Raw genomic sequence first — 25,066 nt, 5'->3', positions numbered from 1 at the left:
TGCTGGTCTTCTTAAAATTTTAACTACTTACTTTGTTATTATTTAACCTGTAACAAAGTTTGACTATTGGTAAACTGCAGATCAAAAAACTGGCCGTTAGCAAATTGAATTACAAATAAAAGGTACATTTTAGTTGTAATATTAAGTTTATTATATCAAAGTATTTAATTGTGATGTACATAAAGGTATTTCTATTTTGGATTAATTCACAGGGTTATTATGTCTAAATTTGAACACCCCAAACACTATACAACTCTTAATATATAAATTAAAACTATACACTCTTCAAAATATGGTAAATAACAATAATATGGCATTGAAACAAAAGAGTGCGTCCTATGTATTATTATTTATTTACAAATAATGTTAATTTAAATATTTATCTTATTATAATTAAGTACATACAAATTGTTACTAAACTTTAAAAGGTACAATAATGAACTGAATATTTAATAAATTCATAGACATCTGGTAAATAATAATTTTATTTATGGACTTTTTATTGAGGATTTATAGAAATTATAGAATTAATAAAGCTTCAGCTTGTGATGTTAAAAATTAATATTGTTTTCACAAAAAAGTTTATTGAATATCATTAAAACCGTGCTGAATTGAAAAAGATTATTAGATTTCAAATAATAATAACTTTTTAAATCTTAAGTTAAATAGTCTAATAGTTATTTTAATAAATAACTGATCGACAAAAAAACTTGGAAAATAATACATCACCCAAACAGGACAAATTACTGTATTTTCAATATTATTATTGTATTTTTCAGAATTTTTTACTGATTTCCAAATAGCTGAACGTTTAGTTCCATTTCAACTCAATAGATGGCGTTAAGTACAGAATGTAACAATCTTAAAAATACTATTTACTCCATTAAAGGTTTTTAGTACCTACTAAGTTTGCTTTCTCTATCAGAGTATCCTTTCGCACTTTCTCTATCGGAATATTTCCCGTTATACTTGTTATATCTGTCACTATGTCCATTCTGTCTGTACGGTTTCTCACTGGCACTGTAGTGGATCTCCGATGGACCGATGGTCTTGGACCAGTGGTGCGTCCAGTAGAAGTCGTCAGGGTACCGTGGGTAGGGGTTCTCCCGGCACAGAACTACGCAGTAGATCAGGCTTCCTACCAGGGTTATGAAGCCGAAGATGAGGAAGACTATGCCCAGGATCCTGGAAAGAAAGATATGTTTGTTTTATTTAAAGCAGATTTATAAGAACTAGTCTTTTATATCTATGTTGATTGTCAAATTATAATTAGGTAACGTAGTTATGAAGTTGTAGTTAAGAAGGAGCTAACTCCTTCTTTTTAGTTGTTTTTAGTCAAACCACAGAATAATAATAAGTACTACGTACAGAAGTTTTACTTCGCGAAGGTATTTAAAAAAATGTATGCTCAATGTCATTAACAATATGGTGTAATTTAGCTTGTCTCAAGAGTCAAGCAAGTTTGTCAAAAGTTTTGTTGACAAACGTCAGTGATCGGTACTGCGCCGAAGCTATAGGGCTGACTTCGGTAAAATGATGTGACGTGAGTGAGGTGCCAAACTGCAGAAAATGGCGGAGGAAATACATGATTTAGCATGAATTATCATGAATAATATTAACTACTTATTTACCTCTCAGTGTCTTCAGGCAACTTAAAAAAGTACATTCTGTGTTTTTATTATTATTTAGGCAGTTAAATACTGCACAGTATTTAGTACACCATTTTCTTTATTTTTTCCATCATACACAAGAATACGCGTGCGTGAGTCAAAGTTCGCTCGTATGTGAGGCCTTGTCGAATAGTACTCCTGTAGGGGGCAATCGTGCGTGTTTTGTTTTCGATGTAAACTCGCGGAGATGAACAGGCCTGGTCAAACGACGTCCACAGCTGGACAAAGGCCTTGACGTAGTTATTTACAACCTCTCTACAACTTGTAAGTAGCTTGTAGACTACAAGCTGTTTAAGTTATGTGTATTCTCGAAGTTCTCGAACCTAACTACTTTCTGGCTGTCTGGTTCATAGAAGATAGAGAGATAAAAGTATAAAAACTGAAAGTGTCGTGATGGCGGGTCTTTCAAGCTTAAGTCTATGCTTTAGTCGACTTTGAGCTTCAGTAGCCATTTACCTACTTTCTTGTCTCTTAGGAATTTTATTGAGCTTAGGTTCATAATATTATTGTTTTATCACAAGTGAAAACATAAATTATTATGTCAGAACCGCGAGGTCACTTCTTAATAAAACTGATGTTCGCTATTGAAAATGATAGAGTCAATAATTTTAGCGCATCTAGAAACACTGTGTATGATAAAAGTTTTGTTAAATGGGAAATTTCTTAAACGACCCAAACAGATATACAAAAATTAAAAGACCTTTCCAACTCCTACATAACATCTTTCATGTTAATTTTATTACAACTAACTTTACTTCTCAACAATAGTGTTAATTTTCCCACCACATTAAAGGTTCTTTTCACTTGCGGTCTGGCAGGCCCCATACAATAAGGGAAGCCATTAAAAATCACTTACAGATCTTGGAAGACCGACGAACGGTACGCGCAATTTGTGATCTTGGAGACAACGTTCGGGTTTTTTATTTTGGGATATTTTTCACGGTCTGCCGTATGTGTGTCGTATGACTAGAGCGAGTATACTTTTTTTCTACGGGACAACTTGATCGTGGCCGGTTTCAAGGATGGGAAGAAGAAAGCAACTGTTTGTAGAGATACATTACACACTACACAGTAAATAAAACAGTCCGAGCAGTCAGAAATAGTTGCTATTTACAAACAATAAGGCTGAGTTTCACCACCTTATTTTAACCGTGACTATCACGATAACCGGTGTTTTTTGTATCGAGTTTGACAGAATTTTGACGTTGACAGAATTTTGTTAAAGTTAAAGTAAGATGGTGCTACCCAGCCTTAATGTGGATTAAAATTTAATTTGATGTCCCGTTTTGTACTTAAAAGTATGGTCAATTTTCGAATGGCGAATTGTACAAATTTTTTGTCCGTTTTACCGTAAGTGGATGTGAAATGGGCAAGTGTGACATATTGACGGTTATCTCATTAGCTACTAATAAGATTATTTTTATCATTTACTTGTTGGCTGACAAAATTACACTAATTAAGTGATGATTACCGCAACGTATTCGGGTAAACTCATGAACTAGCTCGGTAACCTACTTTTTGATTTCCAGTCAATAGCTAACTTTTAAATTTAGCAGGAGTGTGTACCTCTGGAAATCTATACTAATATTATAAATGCGAAAGTAACTCTGTCTGTCTGTCTCTCTTTCACGCCTAAACCACTGAACCAATTTTGATGAAATTTGGCATAGAGATAGTTTGAGTCCCGGGAAAGGACATAGGATAGTTTTTATCCAGGTTTTTGAAACAAGGAGGCGCGCGATAAAGTTTTTCTGTGACAGACAAAATTCCACGCAGGCGAAGCCGCGGGCGGAAAGCTAGAATAAAAAACGTTTTGCCTTACTACACAAAGCGGCTCAAAGAACTGTAGCTTGATGATGAAAGTCCAGGCGTGTTACTGAACTATAGGACTTTATTTTTAAGTGAGCTACTAAACTATGTCCCTTTTTCTTACCACACAAACAGCGGCTCAAAGTACCTATTGCAGCACGATGAGTAAACCCAAAATCCAGGCTAGCTACTGAACTATGGGACTTTATTTTTAAATGAGCTACTGTATGTACTATGTCCTTCTACCTTACCACACAAACAGCAGCACAATGAACTGTAGCACGATGAGTAAACCCAAAATCCAGGCGAGCTATTGAACTATGAGACTATCTTCAAATTACCAACTGAGCTTTACGATTTTATCTTACCACACAAACAGCGTCTCAAAGAACTGCAGCACGATGACGAAGCCCAAAGTCCAGGCGAGCTACTGAACAATAGGACTCTATCTTTAAATGAGCTACTGGACTATGTCCCTTTTTCTTACTAAACAAACAGCGTCTCAAAGAACTGCAGCACGATGACGAAGCCCAAAGTCCAGGCGAGCTACTGAACAACAGGACTCTATCTTTAAATGAGCTACTGGACTATGCCCCTTTTTCTTACTAAACAAACAGCGGCTCAAAGAACTGCAGCACAATGACGAAGCCCAAAGTCCAGGCGAGCTACTGAACTATGGGACTATCTTCAAATTACCAACTGAGCTACACGATTATGTCTTACCACACAAAAAGCGGCTCAAAGTATTTACTGCAGCACGATGAGTAAGCCCAAAATCCAGGCGAGCTATTGAACTATGAGACTATCTTCAAATTACCAACTGAGCTTTACGATTTTATCTTACCACACAAACAGCGGCTCAAAGAACTGCAGCACGATGACGAAGCCCAAAGTCCAGGCGAGCTACTGAACAATAGGACTCTATCTTTAAATGAGCTACTGTATGTACTATGTCCCTCTACCTTACCACACAAACAGCAGCACAATGAACTGTAGCACGATGAGTAAGCCCAAAATACTGAACTATGGGACTTTATTTTTAAGTGAGTTACTGAACTATGTCCCTCTTTCTTACCACACAAACAGCGGCTCGAAGAACTGCAGCACGATGACGAAGCCCAGCTTCTGAACTATGGGACTATCTTCAAATGACCATAGCTGGGCATTAACTCGTTAATCCGTTAATCGTTAATTAACGAAGTTAACATTTCTATTAACGGATTAACTTTTAAGTTAACTTTAAAAAATGTTAACGGACTCGTTAACTTCCGTTAAATTATCCTAAGTCCGTTAATCGTTAATACAGTACCTACTATTTACCGAAAAGATACAGCAGGCACGCTGAAAATCACTAGAAAAACGCGTTCTGACAAGTACGTTCGGGCTTCCAGAACTTCCAGAACCCAAAAACAACAGTTTTTGTAACCAAAACGAACATTTATTTATTATTTACAAGCTTTATATTGACTTCACTTGTTAGTATGTGTGGGGCAAATCTTGCAACTGAATTTTAGACCAGTTCTCAACCGATTGAGCTGAAATTTGGTATACTTGTGTACTTGAGTAAGATGAAAATGCAATGTTATGGTACCATTAAGCTGGTCTGATGATGGAGTCAGGAGGTGGCCATAGGAACTCCTAAATGAAACGGCGGCATCGCATCGAATTTGGGTTTGTTGGATTTGTCTTTTCGAGCACTTTAGTACTAGATGATGTCTAGGGTCCTGATAATGGAGTCAGGAGGTGGCCATAGAAATTCGAAACGAAACGGTAGAAACTTATCGAGTTTGGGTTTGTTGGGTTTGTCTTTTCGAGCACTTTGGTGCTAAATTGTATTGTAATTGAACCAAGGCTCTGAGATTGAGATACTATAGACTAAGAGCTGGTGAACGCCAGACCTACGTCATTTTATAAAAGCTGAAAGTTTGTCAGCGTATGCTCCCAATATAGGTTAGAATGTTGGTGGATTATGAAGTTTGGGTCATCGTTGCTTTGGTAGCTATCCTAAAAAAAACTGGCAAGGAGTTGGAACTGTCAAAACTGTGTGGCTGATGTCGAAACAACTTCTAATCATTGCCTAACTAAATATTATACATAAAAATCAGATTTTATGGTAATAACGTAAGTAGAACTACAATTAGTCTATTGAATACAGAAAAAGCCACCGTAAAAGTTAGGCTTGCGTTATACCATAAAAGCTGATAATATAAAATACTAGCTTTCCGCCCGCGGCTTCGCCCGCGTGGAATTTTGTCTGTCACAGAAAAACTTTATCGCGCGCGTCCTTGTTTCAAAAACCGGGATAAAAACTATCCTATGTTCTTTCCCGGGACTCAAACTATCTCTATGCCAAATTTCATCAAAATCGGTTGCGAGGTTTAAGCGGGAAAGCGTAACAGACAGACAGACAGACAGAGTTACTTTCGCATTTATAATATTAGTTGGGATTAGGGCAATAATTAGAAGTAGTTTCCTCATCAGCCAGACAGTTTTGACAGTTCCAACTCCTTGCCAGACAGTTTTTTTAGGATAGCTGCTAAAGCCACGATGACCCAAACTTCATGATTCACCTACATTGCGAGCATACGCTGACAAACTTTCAGCTTTTATAAAATGACGTAGGTCTGGCGTTCACTAGCTCTTAGTCTTCTACTAAAAAGTGTAAAATAAAATTATAATAATCTATGGCCTATGGGCGACGGTAATCACTTACCATCAGGTGATCCGTCTGCTCGTTTGCCTCCTATCACATAAAAAAAAATTATAATAATAAAATCCTTTTTTTAAAAACAAGCTTTTATGTTGAAATGCAGTTGTTACTAAAAGTAGGTACTTATTATTCTGTGCTAAAACGAAAAAAATAATTGTATGCAAGGTTCAAATAATTTCGAAAGCTTGTAGCGCAAACATAAATAAAAGAGGAATAAATTCCGTGCGCGATACAAGCTTTCGAAATTATTTGAACCTTTACTTTTTTCGTTTTATTATCATGTGTTAACGGATTAACGATTAACGTTAACTTCCGTTAAATCTTGCTAAATGTAACGTTTTAACGTTTAACGAAGTTAATTTTTTTATTAACGGTTTAACGATTAACGAAGTTAACTATTTGATTAACGGTGCCCAGCTATGCAAATGACTAACTGAGCTTTACAATATTCTTCTTCTTTTCGAGTCGACAACAAACCTATACAGTGTCAGCCCAAAACTCCGCTACAAGAGTGGCGTTGTCAGTAGTATTAATTAAATCTTCCTGCGTGCAGTTGTTTACGAAGAGTTGAAGCTTAAGAGTTGAGATTATGTCTTACCACACAAACAGCGGCTCAAAGAACTGAAGCACGATGACGAAGCCCAGGGTCACGAGGATGAGCCCGAGGTTGAGGAGCAGCATGAGGCAGCACATGCCCTTCACGTTCGGACAGAACGGGTTGGGCGCCGCCATGGCGTCCACTTTCACGCCGGCCTGGAAGGAAATACGAATGGGAAATGAGTAAAATATCCTTCGACACTTATACAAAGTCACAGACAAACAATCATCATTTGACCCGATTTCCACTAAAGCCAAAAGGAGAGATGTGTTTGAATAACTAAGCAGGTATCGTTATTTCTATATCACCTCTTCGCTCAGCTTCAGATCAGCGTAGCTGACGCAGTTTCCCATGGTGTTTGTAGTTTGCAGTCTGCACATAACTATGGACAACTGCCCCAGCTATCGCATAACCAAACTAACTTAGCTTAGCTCTATCTGCAACCGGCTTAAGTGGGTCTATCTATAGCGACGCCATGTCGAACTTCCTTAACTATTTTGAAAGCAGCCGGGACTACCCACTGGTTATCTGCCGTCCTAAGACTACTTAGCCTTCTTATCTGGTAAATCTGCCATGACTGACGTCACGTAATTAATGTTCAAAATCAAGTCATTCTAACGGCTTGATGTTCCAGCTCAAAATATAGTGAAAATTCCTCTCACCTTCCTAGAGACCTTGGATCTGTGTGTAGACGCCACGGAGGGCGCCACCGCGCTCCGGTATGAGTACACGCTGCGAGGTGCTCGGGACTGCCGGCTGTGGACAAAAGAGAACAATATGTTTAATTGGACAAGGACCTTAAGGCATCAGGTCATTTAGTGTCCACTGCAGGACGATGAAACTCTCTATTTACCAGAAGCAAATGGAGGATTTGGTCTACACTGCCCAGTGCCCATGCTAGCCAGACGGGTTTGGGTGGCAATTTCCCTACAGTACACAAAAGAAAGGGCTGCTGTAGGGCCAGATCTCATCCCAACTGTGGAGTGCCGCCAGCAAACTTTCATATTGGTAAGGACTCTTTAGTAGTATTATGAGTAGGTATGTATGCTAAGAGAAATTGTTTAAAGCTCTCGTCTCGTCATTGCACCGTTTAATAACTAAGATGACATCCAAATCACGAAACAAAATGAGCTCGTAAATTATGGTAACATTTTATCAGATTATGAAATGACAAGTGTTAGTTTGTCTACAACATTCAGCCTTGCAGTATCCCCTCGCTCGCCTGCAGTCGACTAAAAGAGCTGTTGATTCAACAACTTACTAAACAATAAGTACCAGCTTAGCACATTTATGAGGTCAAATACATATCAAACACCAAGGCGCCGTCAAACTTTCGGGACAAAACACACCGTTACAGGTCGTGACACGCACCTGACGACCCATATTTCCTCGTGGTCATGCCATCCAGTATCATCACATCATTAACGAACACCCTTCACGCCAATCTGGACTCTATACCCTATACATAAGGTTGATAAACTGTGCCGCTGATCCAGTTTCGCCGACCGCTAGCCATGAGCGCTCCAAATCTGATGTCACGATGGTCACGAAAATTGAAGATGGCTGACAAGTTCACAGACTAGTACAGGTGGAATTTTATTATTTGTTATTGTGAAATTATGCTGCTAAGTGCACGAAACTTGTATTACGCCCGTATTCACAAACATTACTATGAGGTCTTACAGTGCGCGTAGAAGCACAGGGTGACACATGAACAAATTATAGAGCTCTATTCGACGCTATGCGTTCGATTTGCTAGGTATTTCACTTTTTTAAGCAAGCATCGTTTGTAAATACGGGAGTTATACAGCTAGGTTCTAATGGCACAATCACAGGTTTTTTTTTCTAACAGGTTTAACGGCTTCGGATAGTATCCTTACGGCCAAATCTTTAGTGACAATCACAGGTTCGATCGATCCGATCGGTAAATGAATGTGTGATGTGAAGAGTCAACTGCGGAAAATGGCAGAGGAAATAACCTAATTTATTTATTTTTTAGTATTGAAATTTTTTGACTAACTTTTTTGAAAATATTTTATAGCCTATGTTCAGCTGATTTTTTTAGATTATATTGGTGAAAGAATATTCAAATCGGTCCAGTAACTTCATCGGAGCATATTCACTTTAAACAAATAAGTAGGTAAATCTTTCCTTAGTTAGATTCACGAGGTGAATTCCTTATTTATCATTAGAAAAATCATCAATTTGAATATTATACCTACAGCAAGATTTATCTCTATGTCCGTATTAACTATAATACTTTTCAATCTTGATTTTATCAATCATAATATCAGTCTATTGACTTACGGGTCAAGGCTTGAAATAACCTCACGATTTTGTTAGAAAAACTTTATAACAGATATTACTGGAGGTGGTAGGTAATTACATTACAAAAATATCATTTAAGATCGAACGATATAAATAATGAGATTATGGCAGTGTATCATAATAAATTGTTGGGCAAATTGATTTATTGCCGCAATCGAAATAGTTTAAATCGAATCGTGAGCGCTTTGAATTGAGCTTCTGTTAAAAATTAATAGAAAATATCATAACAGGGTTGTCTTAAAATGAATGAAGAACGTAACACAAGTCAATATCCAATATTGTTAATGCCAGTTGATGCAATAAAACTTTTTCTAATTCTCAGTTCTAAGTTCAAAAGTGACAATTTCGTCTTCGACTCGTGTTCGAAATTCAAACTCTACTTTTTTTAAATTCCTTTTCTGTCGCACAAGAAACTCCTTGGTATGTTAATCTGTACAAAAGAGAAAATAAATCACCGCGTTTAGAGTTTTTTAGACTTTTTGTAGAGTGGCCAGTATTTATTGAGAGAAATTTTTCAATCATTGCATTCATTGCCGGGAGGGTAAAAAAAATGTGACTACCATAACGAGGCACGAAGTCCTTAGTCATCTTAATCCGGACAAATATTTAACAAACAAGATGTCAAGTGGTTTGGTATTTGACAGAAGAAACGAGTAAAAAGTTACTAACTTGAAAGTAAAAAAAAAACTAGGTTGGTGCTGGATTAAAAAATCCTTTCTTTAAACAAGTTTGAACGATGTTCTCCATAGTGCATTAAAGTAACTCCAAAAATATGGGACAAATAGGTAAAAACTACTCAAGTTTTTGGTGTTTCCGTTTTTCAGGAAAAATATTTGATTGGAAAAGGGGACAAAGAAATAGTAGAGTACAAGTAAAAAGAGGCTCGATTAGCGGTAGTTGGGTAATACAATCATAGAGATGTCACAATTTAATTCTCTTGCTTGACATTGGCAAAAATATACCTTAAGTTTCCTCCCCTCTAAAGAGGTTTGGTTGTCCCAAAAAAAAACTTGCTAAGTCGTTTTCATTTCAAACTACGTTTCAATTTCAAAAGTCATCCGTTTAACTTAAACTCTCGAAGTGATATTTTTGTGCCTTCCACACTCATGGTAGACTCTATAAGCCCCTTTATCTATTTTGACAGGCCCCAACAGGCGTACAAAGGACCCGATTAAGAATTAACTAACAGTCGAATTGGTTTGAAGTGGCTATAAAACATCTATAAGTAATTAATTTAAATTCAAGTTACGACTGGAAGGATTTTAATAAGTTATTTTGTTTTGAAAAAGAAATATGAAGGACTGTGCACGAATGGTTTTGATGATTACGTTTTTTATTTAACGTTTAACTTTTTTGGGTCAGATGATTTAAGTTTACGGTAGGTATGGTTTTGATTGTGTCATTCTTTTTAGTACGTTTCATAGGCTTATAATTGTAATTTGGAGAGGTTTGTTATTTTTAAGATTTGATGTTAAGTACTTACTTTAATTAAATGGAATATAATAAGAATACCTTAAGCAGATAGGTATTATAAAACATAGCCTTATGCCGTTTTCACCATCAATCCCTAATTTTTAAGTGATCCCTATGTAAACAAAATTCATGTTATGTGTTACCATAGGGGTCACTTAAAAATTAGGGATTGATGGTGAAAACGGGCATTAGTTAATCTAATGACTTAAATCTAATGACGTAAACGGAATAGGATTGAGATCGGTCTAAAAATTGAAATTGAGTCAAACTCAGGCTTGCATCTTTTCTCAAGTTTGAATCGAGTCTTGAAAGAGTTTCTCAAATAGCGTGAATCTCATAAAAAACATCACAATAACTCGTACACGAACCAAATTAAACCATTACGCTCAAAGGCAATCGGTTTTGGGTTTTTTACCAAAAAGATTGGAAACGCGACCGCAGGTTGGCCATAGACCAGACCATAGCTAACTCGGTTGCTTTCTACCCGCGTCCTTGGATAAGCTTAGGGTTGTAGCAACTTAGATAAGTAAGTAATAATGTATTCTTACTAGTGGTAATTTCACATACAACAGACATACTTACTTTCGTCTTTATTTAAAAATCAATGGGGTTGCTGATGTGGCCAATCATTTTAGATACTTTTTAGAGGTGTTAAAATGTATTTTAACACCAGACTGCAGTGCCCAGGAGCCGTATGTATTGACGTTAAAAGTTTAGTAGTGTTGTTTAGAAGTGTATCTCTACAGATTCGTAAACTACGAGTATATATTTGTGCGATTAAAATTTATCCATATGTATGAGTACATTTATACACTACATCACTATCATCTCTAAGATTTATGAACCTGTGACTTGCTCTAGGAAACAATGTAAACTAGCATTAATATATTTTCAGGCTTGTCTTTGAAGATTCCGTTTTCAGCGTGGTTTCAAATTCGGGCCTTATAATTATGTCCTTTTTCCTCAACCTTATGATCTTCTAAGATCTCTAGATATTTCCATGCATCTTCTTCTTAATATTCCTATGCGTCATCCCTGATTCCCCTGGGAATAGAAGCCTCTTTTTTGGACGGCTCAATCGGCCGTCTTTGAGTCGCCGACGGTGGTTATGTCCATTGTCCTAAATTACGTGACGATGTCCGCACTCTTTGTGATTAGGTGGACCAGAAAAAATGGGGGGAAAGAAATAAAAAAGATGAGCTCTGAGACGCTGATGGACGGCTAGCATTTCTTTACAAGTGTAAGTGTTAATTCGTAAAATGGAAAACATCATAAGAACAGATAGACACTTGTTCTTTTATAACCAATGTAATATAGCATCTATAGTCGGCCGTTTGGTGTAGTGGTTCAGAACGGACTACTATGCTGAGAGATCCCGGGTTCGATTCCCGGCCGAGCAGAAATTGAAATGATGAATTTTAATTTCTGTGACGGGTCTGGGTGTTTTCTATGTATAATATGTATGTATTTACAAAAAAAAAGTATTTAAGTATGTTTATATCCGTTGTCTAGTACCCATAATACAAGCTTTGCTTAGTTTGGGGCTAGCGGCGCAGTGTAAAATGTCCAAGAATATTTATTTATTTATTTAACAAAAAATTAAAAAATAAATATCTCCATTGATTTTGCAATTGAACTGTCATTTTTTACTTTACAACTTTTTCCAAAATTTGCAATTTGAGTAATTTTACTTGGTTTTTTTTATGGCGTCAACAGCTAACATATTACGGCTGCTGACGAGTATGTTCGGCAAACAATATGCGAGAAATAAATAATTTTAATTATTCCACAATTTTAATTTATGCTTTTGCTGAAGTAATTTTAAAATTATCTCTTTTTCTCCTTTGTCAATGGAAAATTAACTTCGTTCTTTCCATAAACTTGTTTGCGTTTACAAAATAATAAGGATAACTAACATCATGTCCTAGAATTGCAACCTATTTTCTATTAGCCCACTCTCTTTTCTACAACTACTCGTAGTTACATTACACACAGCTGATCTTCTTTGAAAGTTAAACACTGTGCTTATGTCGAAGTGACAGCTACCATACGCCATTTAGCTCCACGAATACCTATCAATAAGAACTAGAACTTACAGAGAACGCTAGCTTTGCAACTAAGTTGCTCTCATTTTGAACAGGATTCGAGAAATTATTGTTTGTTGTATCTAATAACTATGTATTAGCTTCAAATCGACTTGTAGACGTTTTATAGCGAAAGTAGACCTTATTGGGGGTAGTTAAAGGGTTAATAATTAACTATCCTGGAGGCAGGTTAGGTTCAGAATCAGAATATTGATGTGGGAGGTGGAAACATGGTTTGGGTGTATGTGCACTGTGCAGTGTGTTCAGCAAGATTGCATTGTTTAGATGTACATTTTAGTGCTTATTAAAATTGCTTTGCTACTTAGAGTTTATTAGTATTTAAGATCGGCTGCGCTGGCTTTAGAAAATAAACTTATTTTTGGAACAGAAAATAAATAAATTAATGCTTTTTTTTTCAGATTGAGTCTACTTTCGAATTTCGAACGCGATTTAAAAAGTTTGAATAAGCTTAAGTTTTAAAAATTGAAAGGAGTTTTCTACACGCGTTTAAAAAGAATTTAGAAAATGTAGAGTCCAACCTGCATGGTGTTTGATTTTATTTTTCTTTTGTTTTTATTTTAAGAGCATACTTCTAAACATTGAGCTAATGCTTCTAAAGTTATAGTCACTGCCCGAGTTATGGGAGCAGCTTATGAGAAATGACATTGACATAATATTTTGTTATGACGTGACAGGGCATACAAATCTGAAGTCTCGCTGACGTTTGACCGTCACAAAACCACCCTCCCATTCTCCCATACCACTGACTGAGTTAATCACTAGCTCTATAAGTCAAATATACCTTACCCTCCTATCAAATTATCATCATAGCCTAGAACATTCCATACTCCGTTCCCCTACGATGCTATCCTAAGAAATGCCTGACCCAACATAATATCCAGATTAGCGGTTACCAGACGGAGGCTAATAAATCGTGCGAGATGCCAGGTTCGATTCCCGGCCGCGACATCATTGTGCTGTCGCTGAGCCGACCTGACTTATTGCTGCTGCAGATTTATGATATACTTAACTGTACGGGAAATGTACTTCTAATACAAATAATGGCATTAGGTTTAGATGAAACCGGATCCTATGCTTTGGGATTAAAGCTCGATATTTAAGGGAAAATGAAAGGAAATTAGAGGTTCTTCTCTGCAATATAATATCGGATTTTCGGGTCTGTACGTGCCTTAAGTACCCGTGTTTAGTTACTAGAGAGTTTGGTTTTCTCCATTCGGATTTCTTAGGCTCGATTCCTATTGTGGGACATGCAAATTGAATCTACGTATTGTAATATTCTTCTAATATTTACCAATTTCATGATAGTTGATGAATCTTGACTTGAAGCTGACTTGATTGACATCAAGTCGTTAAAAATCCGTGCATCACAAAAGTTTTTACAAAATAGGTTACCTACCTTATCATAGAGTAGGGTATAGCCTATGAGGAATACCTACATCCAAGTGCAACAGCAAAAAGTCGTCAAATTAAATTACACTACAGCTAGGGACTGGAATTCGCTGCCTGCTGCTGTCTTTTCCTGAACACTTCTTCTTTTCAGCCAAATGACGTCCACTGCTGGACAAAGGCCTCCCCCAAGGTTTTCCACAATGAACGGTCCTGCGCTGCCCGCATCCAGGCTCTTCCCGCGACCTTTACCAGATCGTCGGTCCACCTAGTAGGAGGCCTGCCCACGCTACGTCTTCCAGCCCGTGGTCGCCACTCCAGGTCCAGTTAGGTAGGTCCAACTTCGAGAAAGAGGTCAATCGTCGAATCCAACTCGGATGGGCAGCGTTCGGGAAGCTTCGCCATATACTCACGTCCGAAATACCGCAGTGTCTCAAGTCGAAAGTATTTGACCAATGTGTGTTGCCAGTGATGGTATACGGATCTGAGACGTGGTCGCTTACTATGGGCCTCATAAGAAGGCTCAAGGTCACCCAAAGGGCGATGGAGCGGGCTATGCTCGGAGGTCCTGAACACTATAATCCGGGCCATTTCAAGGCGAGAGTGAATAGGCACTAAAACAGGGCAGATATGTACCATCCTAGACCGCATCTTACTTAACACCAGGTGCGATTGCGGTCAAATATCTGCCTTGTCCTGCATAAAAACACTGTCACTGACATTTTGCAAAATTTTCAGGCGATAAGACAGATCGATTCGTCTTGCGAAATTGATTAAGATGGTGTAGATAACTCAGTTTCGAAAAAAATGTCAGATACGTCAGTTAGAGAGGCAAGCGACGATATTAGTCGACTGTACCCTTGGTAGACCACGTGAAACTCCTTCTTCAAAAAAGATATTCCTAACTTTAAATCAGGAAGGCTTTTTCCCTGAAACGAGTTATTGAAAGTAATTCCTAAACGTAAATCCGGGAGTTTCCTGTGGTTCATCATTTCAGCCAAAGGACGTCCACTGCTGAAGTTAAAGTCAAAATTACTTTATTTTGTTAAACTAATAAATAGTACTTAAAAATCTTCAAATATTTTGCTCTTAAGGAGCCTTTACATGTCTCATAATCTTTTTACCCTACCAGCGCTTCGTTGAACATAGGACATAATGATGAGTTGACAAATGTATTTCTAAACGTAAATCCGGGAGTTCCCCGTGGTTGCCGACTAGTAACCATGTTGAAAGGTTACAGCGCCGTTACTGCTAAATCTTCCCTAATCCATGCGCGGGCGCACTCGACGTGTTGAATTATAGAGCGTCATTGGGGCGGTGCAGACGGGCGTTTTTAAAAACGCTGGGTCACCTTAATATTTAACTTTAGACTGTCAAATGATTTTCTTCATTTGGTATGAGACGACTGTTGTCGTCGCGACTCTAGACTCAAATAAAATCTTATTTAAAAGACGTCTAGGTGACTTTTCTCAATCGAATCGAAGGCTGAACGTAACCATTGATTTTACTATTTATCTGCACCACTTTGGAACAGAACTCAAATATGTACTTGAGACAAAAATTTCCATCCCTGGGTTTCCATGATATAGTATTTAAGAGTAGAGTAGTAAGAGAGTATATAGTCTTTATTGTTGTACAATGGTCGTGTTTGAAGTGTTGAGTGTATTTTTTCGTCAGAGGAAACTTTTCCATAAGGATTTGGTGTTATCACTGCCGCTTAATCGCGTCTAACCCGCTCGTCTGCACTGTCCAAGAACACCAAACAAAACCTCGGCATTAAACGCCTAGATTGATGGCAAATTACCCATACCGAGTGCAATCGGTGCAGCGGCATGACTCATCGCGACGCCGTCATCTTCCATGATTGTATGTTTACAGCTTTGTCGGCCTAACGGAACGTGCTGAAACCGCCGCGTTTCTGGGACGCTATGTTTACACTATGTTTAAGACAAGGATGTAATTTGCAATTCGCTAATGTCGCACGACGGCATGTTTTAGCGCTTATTTTGGATAGGCGTTGGGAACCGATGGGGAATGTTAGAGTTCTTAAGCCTTATTACAAAAAAGTTAAATACACGTTGAACATTGGTTTAAAATGACATTTTTATACTAAATGACAATTTAAACAAGTGTTCAACGGGTGTTTAACTTTTTGTAATAAACTTATCTTAAGGGGTTCATTTGTTTGCTTTATTTACTTTAATTATTTTATTTTATTTTTATTTTGTTTTATTCAGAAAACAAACATCTTACAAATATATAAATTGCATAGATACAGTGTAGTTGGTCAAAGCCTATAGTTTTTAATCTATATGTTTTTCCATGTTAGGCTCACATCACGAGTACCTACTTCAAGTGATAGTTTTATCGATATACGAGTATCATTAGAACTAGTATGCTTATTAAGTTCGAAGGTAAAATAATAATATCAGACAACTTCATCTAGACTTATTAGAGTAACTTAATTTTGTAACTACATTTTAATTACTCATCATCAAGTCCATTCCTAGTTTCGTACGCCTAAAGTGTTTTCCAGACTGTTGAAATCCTTCCAACCATGTTCATTATACCTAGCAGGGTTGTTATGGATATCCGTAACCGTAACAGTAACTTTCGGATATCCGAAATAAAAAAAAATCCGTAACTGTAACCGAAACCGGTATCCGTAACCGTATCCATATAACCGAAAATACATATCCATAACATTCCTAATACCTAGGTAGGAAAGTAAATATTTAGTAATATTATAGGCCTCTCACTCAAGAAAAACGGCGCACGAGTCGATCGCTGACAGCTGAGTAAGAGAAATTCATGATTGCCACAGTTCGGTCCATTTGCTATAACCACTTAGTTTTATTTCGCAATATTTCGCAATGCTGGGCTCGATTCTGATTGCTTCACTATCTCTCAAACTAAATCATTTAAGCCTATTGCCAAATGAAAGATGTTTAATGATTCATCCACAGGTTAATCTTATCACTATTAAAATAACCATCAATATAACTTCTTAAACATAAACCTTGATTAACGAAACGGCAAGCCACTAATTTTGATTAAGGTGTAGGTGGGCGGGCCTCCCACTAGGTGGACCGACGATCTGGTGAAAGTCGCAGAAGGTGCCTGGATGCGGGCGGTGCAGTACCGGTCTTTGTGGAAATCCTTGGGGGAGGCCTTTGTTCAGCAGTGGACGTCATTCGGCTGAAACGAACGATAGGGTTTGCAGAGAACCTAAAATTCAGGTAACGCTATGATGAGAGTTACCTACGAGCTTGCTCTCCAAAAGATTTGGCAACTTTTTAACCGTCTTAAGAAAGGGTTAGGTTTTCAATTCGCTTGTATTGTTTTATAGTACAAGCAAGCATATGCACAGATGAACCTACCTATTTTTGTTCCATATTTTTTGTGGAATTATTATTTCTTCCAGTAGACCTTGCAGATATTTATTTAAGTTATGTTTTCCAATTTTACAGTCTCAGAATCAGACCCTTATGAATTTAAGTTCTGTTGCAGCAACATTGTTCTTATTATTGTGAATGGTTCGCGACTGGAAAGGAAGGCATTGATAAAAGAGTGTAATTAAGGGAGTAAGTACTGCTATTTATTGTCTCACAGACCGTTAGTATTGTATTTATTACAGGCGCGGACAATTAAATATCTGTAGCCATATTTCTAGCAAAGGTACTCGTAATAAGTAGTAGGGTTCTGTTTGTAAGATAGATAAAACTTAAACTATACTTAGTTTACACTAAGGCCCAGAACAGACGGTAAAACGCAACTGCAACGAAACTGCAACTGCTAGTTACTTTTGAGTTGCATCTAAGTTTCTGCCATAGCGTCCGTTGAGAGACCACACATGACGCGACCAGTTTGAAAATTTCAGTTGGTTTCAGTTTCATTCATCAGAATCATCAGAAAGTTGCAGTTTCGTTGCAGTTGCGTTTCACCGTCTGTTCTGGGCCTAATATTGCCACTTAGGGTGGATTTGACCAAACAAGAGTAAATAATAATCTCAGAATAAATCGTCAGTTTTGACATATTATTTCCCAAACTGAAACTGTCAATGTGCCAGTTATACCAGGAGTTATTCTCGGATAAAAGTTTGGTCGAATCGGGCCTTAATGAGATTAATAGATCTTCTAAAATAATAATAAAATAAATACGATAAGTATTAGATGTAACTGCCAGAGAAAAAACGTTTATTATTCGTTGTGCTAAAGCCAATAATCTCCCAGTATGAACTAATAAAAGTAGAAAATCAAACATCACAGTGATATTTTGGCTTGTGGAAAATACCCGTTCTTTAATAAATACTTAATCAAAAATATACGAAATGAAGTGGATTTAGACATTTAGAGTAGGCGCACACCGTTGATTTTTAGTTGGCCGATAGTTGTGCCCGATTTTAAATTGTATGAAGAATCGGCCAAATCGAATCGTAGTGTGCGCACTCCCATACATGCCCATACAGATCAACTACCCGACTAAACTATCGGCCGACGAAAAATCAACGGTGTGCGCCTACTCTTACCTAGGTAATCTAATTCTTTTTCAAGAAAATCAGTTTTAGAGTCTCAAATTGGCACTGAAACTCAGATTAGCATAAAATATAATTTTATTACTATATATATCTTTTTTAAACGCATGTTTCATAACAGACAAATAATAAGGTTTTATTACTCAGCGATTCAACCAGTAATATTAACATTACTCACAGCACATGAAGGACGTACGGACAAACAAGTTTTATGTAAGCACGTGTTACGTTTCCTGGTAAATTAATAATTTCTTTGATATTAATGTAGAGTTAGGTGCAGAAAGCTCTCTTCCTGTACATACGATACAAAGCTTGATCAAGCTTAGTTAAATTGCGATTAGAATTCTGAAAAACCCAACTGTGGTGTGGCCCAGGTCATACTCTACCTAGTGGTCCCAGTGAGGGTAGGTAGAGAGATGGCAAGGCAAGTAACCAACCTTACCGTCAGATGTCGTTCTACCGCCTTATGGCCTCTGTACCAACTTTTAATATGTCAGACAAAAAACCTGTTCGGTCTGACAGGAGGTATTTTTAATGTTTAAAATACAACAACTTTTTCTACTGGACCAACAACGAAAGCCAAGTTGTATTAAAAACATTTTGCGTTCAATCAACTAGGTAATCTAACCCTACTGTTATTCAGTTGCTTTATGTTTCCATCGTGCAATTTTATGGCAAACTGTACCATGAAATATGCGTAATTAAATTATAATCTATGTACTATGAAGATCTCTGCTATTGACTGTTTATATCTGAATCACATGACTACAGTACTGTAGATAAAACATATTTTTGTCTGAAAATCGACCTTATTCCAGCTACATAAGATACCAGAAAGCATAGCTTGATGTGCCGTGTGTACTATGACGTCCGAGAAATACCATGTTTTATAGTAAAGAATGTTTACGTGGGACTGTAAAGTTTTATTGTTGTTTCGTGATGTGTAAAGAATGGTAGACGTACTGAAACTTGGACATAGAGCTATGTATATTTGTATTCTACTATAATTACTTGGAGATAATAAGAAACAGCTTTTATTCTCAGCAAAAAGACTAGAGAACAAGTGGAGCTCTTGCTCTAGAAACGATTTACGCCCGTATTCACAAACATTGCTATGAGGTCTCACAGTGCGCGTGGACGCACAGGGTGACACACGAATTAATCACAGAGCTGTATTCAACGCTATGCGTTCGATTTGCTGCTTCACTTAAGCAAGCATCGTTTGTGAATACGGGCGTTAGAATCACGATGTTCCATTAGGTGTATGATTTTCAAAATATGCGGTTTTCTTTTACGTCAAGGGAAATCTTTACAGAATGTTTACAAGATATTGAAAAGTACCTGAAAGCATATAATATTTAGCAATGGTTAACGTATCTACTGCATTCCAAGTCCGTGAAAGTTGTTGTTGAGTTTAATTCCTTATGATCACATATTCAAGGTGAAGCGATTTACAGAAAAACACTGTTGATTGGGTAAATAAGCCTTAAAAGCAATCAAAACTTCAAAATCATTATCTTGCATTATCAACAGGTCAATTAAAGATAATGCAATGAATAAATTGTCACATATCACGTTGTTTGCGTTGATAAGACACACGGCAAGGTAATTTCAATAATTCGAGTTAATTTTCGGTTATTTGCCAAATTATTTGAAAGTCCAAAAGAAAGTTTTGTACCGTAATCTTTTTTCGGGACATCTCTGGACATGGTTTCTCGAAAATTCTCGAAATTTCTCTACATGGTCTCGAGTCTCAAGCATTCAACGTAGCGTGATATTATTTATTAGGTGATTTATCAAAAGTCTCGGTAACTGTTCCGTTTGCCCCCAAAGGTGAGATCACAGGTAAATATCACGTGAAATAATTTATGGGCTTACATATTAGGGGAATGAATTATATTAATAATAAGAAGTTGCGGCTTTTGTTAATGTTAATCGAGGTAAACATTAATTTACTTTGCTATAAAACATCTTGGTAAGTGGTGACAGATCGCCGCCATTTTAAAGAGACAGTTGGAATGACGAATGCGTATGCTTTCGTAATGGATAGTTCGAATTAACGGTCAGAAGTAAATAAGATTTACTCCTTCGAATAATGCGGTAACTTTATTTATTTACTGTTCGATTTTATGTGAAGGTGTACAAATGCCAATGAGCATAGTGCCTAGTAAAAGGGTTTTTCGTAGCGTGTAGATAGGGATCAATTTTCTAAAATTGCTTTTCGCAAAAGGGTTTTTGAATGAAAGCTGCGCGTGAGTCGGTCGCTCGATAACTCTCGCTCTGATTGGGTTCGCTTGCAGCTATGGATGCAGGCCATCATGGACCTTGATTATCACGAGGCAGGTTTGTACAGGAAACATTAAGATGATAATAATTTCGCATACCTTCAAATTCAAAATTCTACTTCTTTAAAGTATGTAGGTCCTTTGCAGGGCTCTTATCTTATGCACGACCCAAATATTTGCCTACCACCACTTCGGTACAAAATATTAGCTGGTGGTATAGTGAAGAATTTAGTAAGTAGTTCTACTTGTGAAGTAGTTGAAGAGAGTACAAAATTGCTTTCGCATGTTCTCACACATTCCCCGTGCGTTGCTCGAGAACGGTCTTTGTGGAATCCTTGGGAGATTCCTTTTTCCAGCAGTCTTTTGTTTAAAATTGACGTACCCATTGAGTCCTATCATTATATCGTTCACCAGTTAGCGTCACTGTATAGTAAGGTCCTGTCTAGAGGCTAAGAGCGCTTTCACATTAGAGTGTTAGAAGCGTGACAGCAGCCGCGGCGTTTTTATAATGTGAAGGCATGCATCCACTGTTACTTACGAGTAGTATGAAATTTTCGGCGGCGCGTCTGTCGCGCGTTTTTGCGCTGCTAAATCGCCTAAATGTGAAATCGTTCTAAGACAGTGTGTCAACTGTTGAGCGCTAAAGCCGTAGGAGGATTATCGCATTTGCACTCACCAGGATGGCACCACTGTAGAGAAAGGCTCTGTCACTTGATGGTGGTGTCAACAGTTATGTTTATAAATGACAATTATTTTCATTCTGATGAATGAAGCTTGATTGCAGCGTGGAACGACTAGACACACAAGGTGGATCGACGACATCATAAAAGTAGCAGGAAGGCGCTGGATGCAGGCCGCTACCAACCGGACGATATGGAAATCATTGAGGGAGGCCTATGTCCAACAGTGGACGTTCTGTGGTAGAAATTGTGATGATGATCATCATCCACATCGCACGGTTGGTAGCGGCCTGCATCCAGCCTCTTCCTGCTACCTTTATCAGGTCGTCGGTCCATCTTGTGGGTGGACGTCTCACGCTGCGTTTTCCGGTACGTGATGATGATGATGATGAATGCTTACCTGATCTCCGAAGGCGGTCTATACGCCGCACTAGTGACGTAGACATCAGAGTCGGCTCGTGGTGAGCCGTTGGGCTGTCTTCTGCCGTTGCGCTCGGTGTGTCGCTGTTCGCTGTGCCGCTGCTCGCTGTGTCGCTGGTCTCCGCCGCCAGAGGGCGACCGCGTTCGCTCGTCCATCGTCTGAAAAAAGATAAGACGTTGGTTATTTCTTGGCCAAATATTATTATTGGTCTAAGGGACTCTACATTATACCAAGGCCGTCATCAGCCTAGCGGTTTGGCGTCTAACCATCTCTGTTTTCGTTCTGTTCATCTGTGTTTTCTTGACGTCTCCAGGCAAACCAAGTAGGATCTGAATAAAATACTTTATTCAGATACTTATTGGTTTGGTGTGTAGATTGCATTAGAATTTTAGATTAAACGTAGTTAAAACCGGGTATAATTCTATGACCTTTTGTTGTTAGATTGTAGCCAGGTCTAGGTGGTAATATTTCTTATTCTGTGGTCTAGGTACGTTATTTTATAATAGGTGTGTACTATGAGGATTTGTCCCTTTGTGTGGCCTGATAAATGGATCATTTTAATTCATACCTAAACGGAACTACAACCAACCAAGCCATTTATAACTTTAACGCGCAATTGATTCACCTACAAATGCCTTACAACGACAAACCGTTCCCAGAATATACTCTGGCCGAGTTGAATCGCATTACGAAGTTAATAACCGATTAAAGTCGAATGCAGATCGGCAATGCCGTTCGGAAGGTTGAAATGTTCCGCGGCGTATTACATCAGTAAAACGCCAAACAATACGGTATGTGGCACCGTGACCGGGCTTAAGGGATAGGAGGGAGCGATTTTGACAAGTTTAATTTGTAATTAAGGGCCATTTACTTCAGATTCTAATTCTTTAGCCGTAGATAAGCTGTTTACAGGACAGTTACGGGCATAACCGCCGTTTCAGCTCTAATGGCACTCAACAACCATTGCTGGTTATAATATAAAGACTGTAACAAGAAATTTGGATCTAACATTGTATTTCTAGGGAATACAGAATATAAACAGCAGCCGAGGGCATGGTCTATTTGTGTGGGCTGAATAAGAATTGTGAACTTTCTAACTTCCTGAAATTTGATTAAGCTGATTTCGAGTTCTTTTTTTATCGTGTAGGTAGGTTCTAACTTGTAACTGTTATAACGACACACAGTAGTGTTTGCAAAATAAGACAATAATTTTAAAACTAACGAAGAATGTGGTAAAACTCGCTTATTTTTCGTAAATTAGACCAAACCCCGCGGTCCGTCAAACATTCAATATTAGCATCGCGTTTCTGCGGCGTTTAATCGCGCAGGAAACGCCATTCGCCGCGTCAGAAATAAATCACATCTGTTTTGCTGGACGTGTGCTGGCCGATCTTGTTTCATTATGAACTTAACGTTAAAATAACGTAGTATTTTGAAATATGCCCTTTTCAAAAACACGTCTCCGTGATCTACTTTCAGTTAAGTATTGTTTATGAGTAGTTTCACTTACAGAATTATCGAAAGTAAGGTATTTTTGATTGTTGTCCAAACTATAAGATTTTAAACTTTCGCGTTCCATTTTAACTAAAATAGTAAGGCTGGGTTGCACCATCTTACTTTAACTTTGAAAAACGTCAAAAATCTGTCAAACTCCATACAAAAGTAGTTACCGTTAAAGTTAGGTGGTGCAACTCAGCCTAAGACACGGGTCTTAACGCGACGTTTATGAATGAGTTACATTATGTACTCACGGCTTGACGTTTCAGCTGCTATGATGCAGCCGTGGTCACAAGCAGACTGTCATTAATAAACGTCGCGTTAGGACCCGTGTCTTACTATTTTCATTTTAGTTGTCCAAACTGTTACACTTAGGTACATAGGAAATTAGGAATATCTGTATTCGAGGGATATCGGAGGTCAAAAGTCTACTGCTGCATAACCCAAACTAAGTATTACCTCGCATCTTCATCACACCAGCATAAGTTTCTAAACGGATTCAATCCCACAAAAGTAGCTGGCTTCATAGGGCAGTACAGGAACCACCAGCTGTTTGGGTATGTCATACAAATGAACATAGTATTAAAATATCTATTTGGAGCCTATACGTGTCCCATTAATAATCATTACTGTTTTATAAACATAGCATACAAAAATAATAGAGCAGGTGCGCCACAGTAGTTATGTAAAATTGTAGTCGGTAATTGATGTCAAAACCTACGCCATTTTAAGTAAATTAGAGTAGATCGATTCCGGAACGATAAAAACAATGCAGTAGATCAAGGTTGAATTTAATACACATCTATTATTAGCAGCATTAGTTAGTCAATCATTATCGTAATTTTGATCTACAATGCTGCGGATTAACAAATAAACTTTATTTTTTATTTTGAACAAGGAAATAGTCATAGATTATCAGGATTTATGCGTCTCTGACAAAGATTAAGGAAGTGTTGACGTTGCAATAACAATTGATAGTTAGCTGCCTACATGGAAGTGTAATGATTGCTATGTGGTCGACTTAAATAGTTCAGCATTGTTTACAGTCTGTAATTACGTGCACAACTGCATTACCTTGCTACTAGATAATAATAGGAGCTTAAAATAATTTTCATGACATTTTTAGTTGGATAATTATAATTTAGTATCTAAAATTACATAGTAATATTCCTAAATGAACACTGAAGAATACAAGGTCTCTCTACAAGGTAGTTTTTTAAAACAAATAAATAAACATCCTTGGACATTTTACATTGTGCCTGTAGTCCTCTACTTAGTAGTTGTAGAAGTAGTTTAAATTAATTATACTTACCGTATATTCCGACAATGTCCTTTCTGAGGGAGCTCGATGACTATCATTTTCGTCTCTGGACGAGGCTCTGTGTAAATAAGCTCCCGACGATGGCGAGTCCACGCCAGATCTGTGCGTGGCTATGTAATGGTTGCTCTTCACTTTGTGCGCCATGTTTATTCTTTGACCAACCCTAGGTGACACTCACGCACATTTTCAAATTTCGAATCAACTGCGCGCGCGTAATTTTGACATTTTGTTTTTTAATTCGTCAGAATG

General features: G+C 37.7%; 1 protein-coding gene across 1 annotated transcript; it reads right to left on the bottom strand.

The window, feature by feature from the left end:
* Positions 1-151: 151 nt before the first annotated feature.
* Positions 152-25,060, bottom strand: LOC135077730 (uncharacterized). The gene is made up of 5 exons (XM_063972306.1): positions 24,809-25,060; positions 21,979-22,157; positions 7,450-7,543; positions 6,788-6,942; positions 152-1,185 (listed from the first exon to the last, which is right to left on the bottom strand). Exons 1-5 carry the CDS (start codon positions 24,959-24,961, stop codon positions 894-896), a joined length of 873 nt encoding a protein of 290 aa, XP_063828376.1. The 5' UTR covers positions 24,962-25,060; the 3' UTR covers positions 152-893.
* Between the last annotated feature and the right edge of the window lie 6 nt (positions 25,061-25,066).

Source organism: Ostrinia nubilalis, chromosome 13 (genome assembly GCF_963855985.1).
Source record: "Ostrinia nubilalis chromosome 13, ilOstNubi1.1, whole genome shotgun sequence".
NCBI lineage: Eukaryota > Metazoa > Arthropoda > Insecta > Lepidoptera > Crambidae > Ostrinia > Ostrinia nubilalis.
The sequence above is the reverse complement of the archived record's forward strand: the minus strand, read 5'-3'. Positions and strand labels throughout refer to the sequence as shown.

Coding starts and splice junctions, on each gene's coding strand:
- LOC135077730 (XM_063972306.1), bottom strand. CDS start 24,961: ATGGCGCACAAAGTGAAGAGCAACCATTACATAGCCACGCACAGATCT. Junction 22,158..24,808: donor GGACATTGTCGGAATATACG/GTAAGTATAATT, acceptor ATCTTTTTTCAG/ACGATGGACGAGCGAACGCG. Junction 6,943..7,449: donor GATCCAAGGTCTCTAGGAAG/GTGAGAGGAATT, acceptor ATTTCCTTCCAG/GCCGGCGTGAAAGTGGACGC.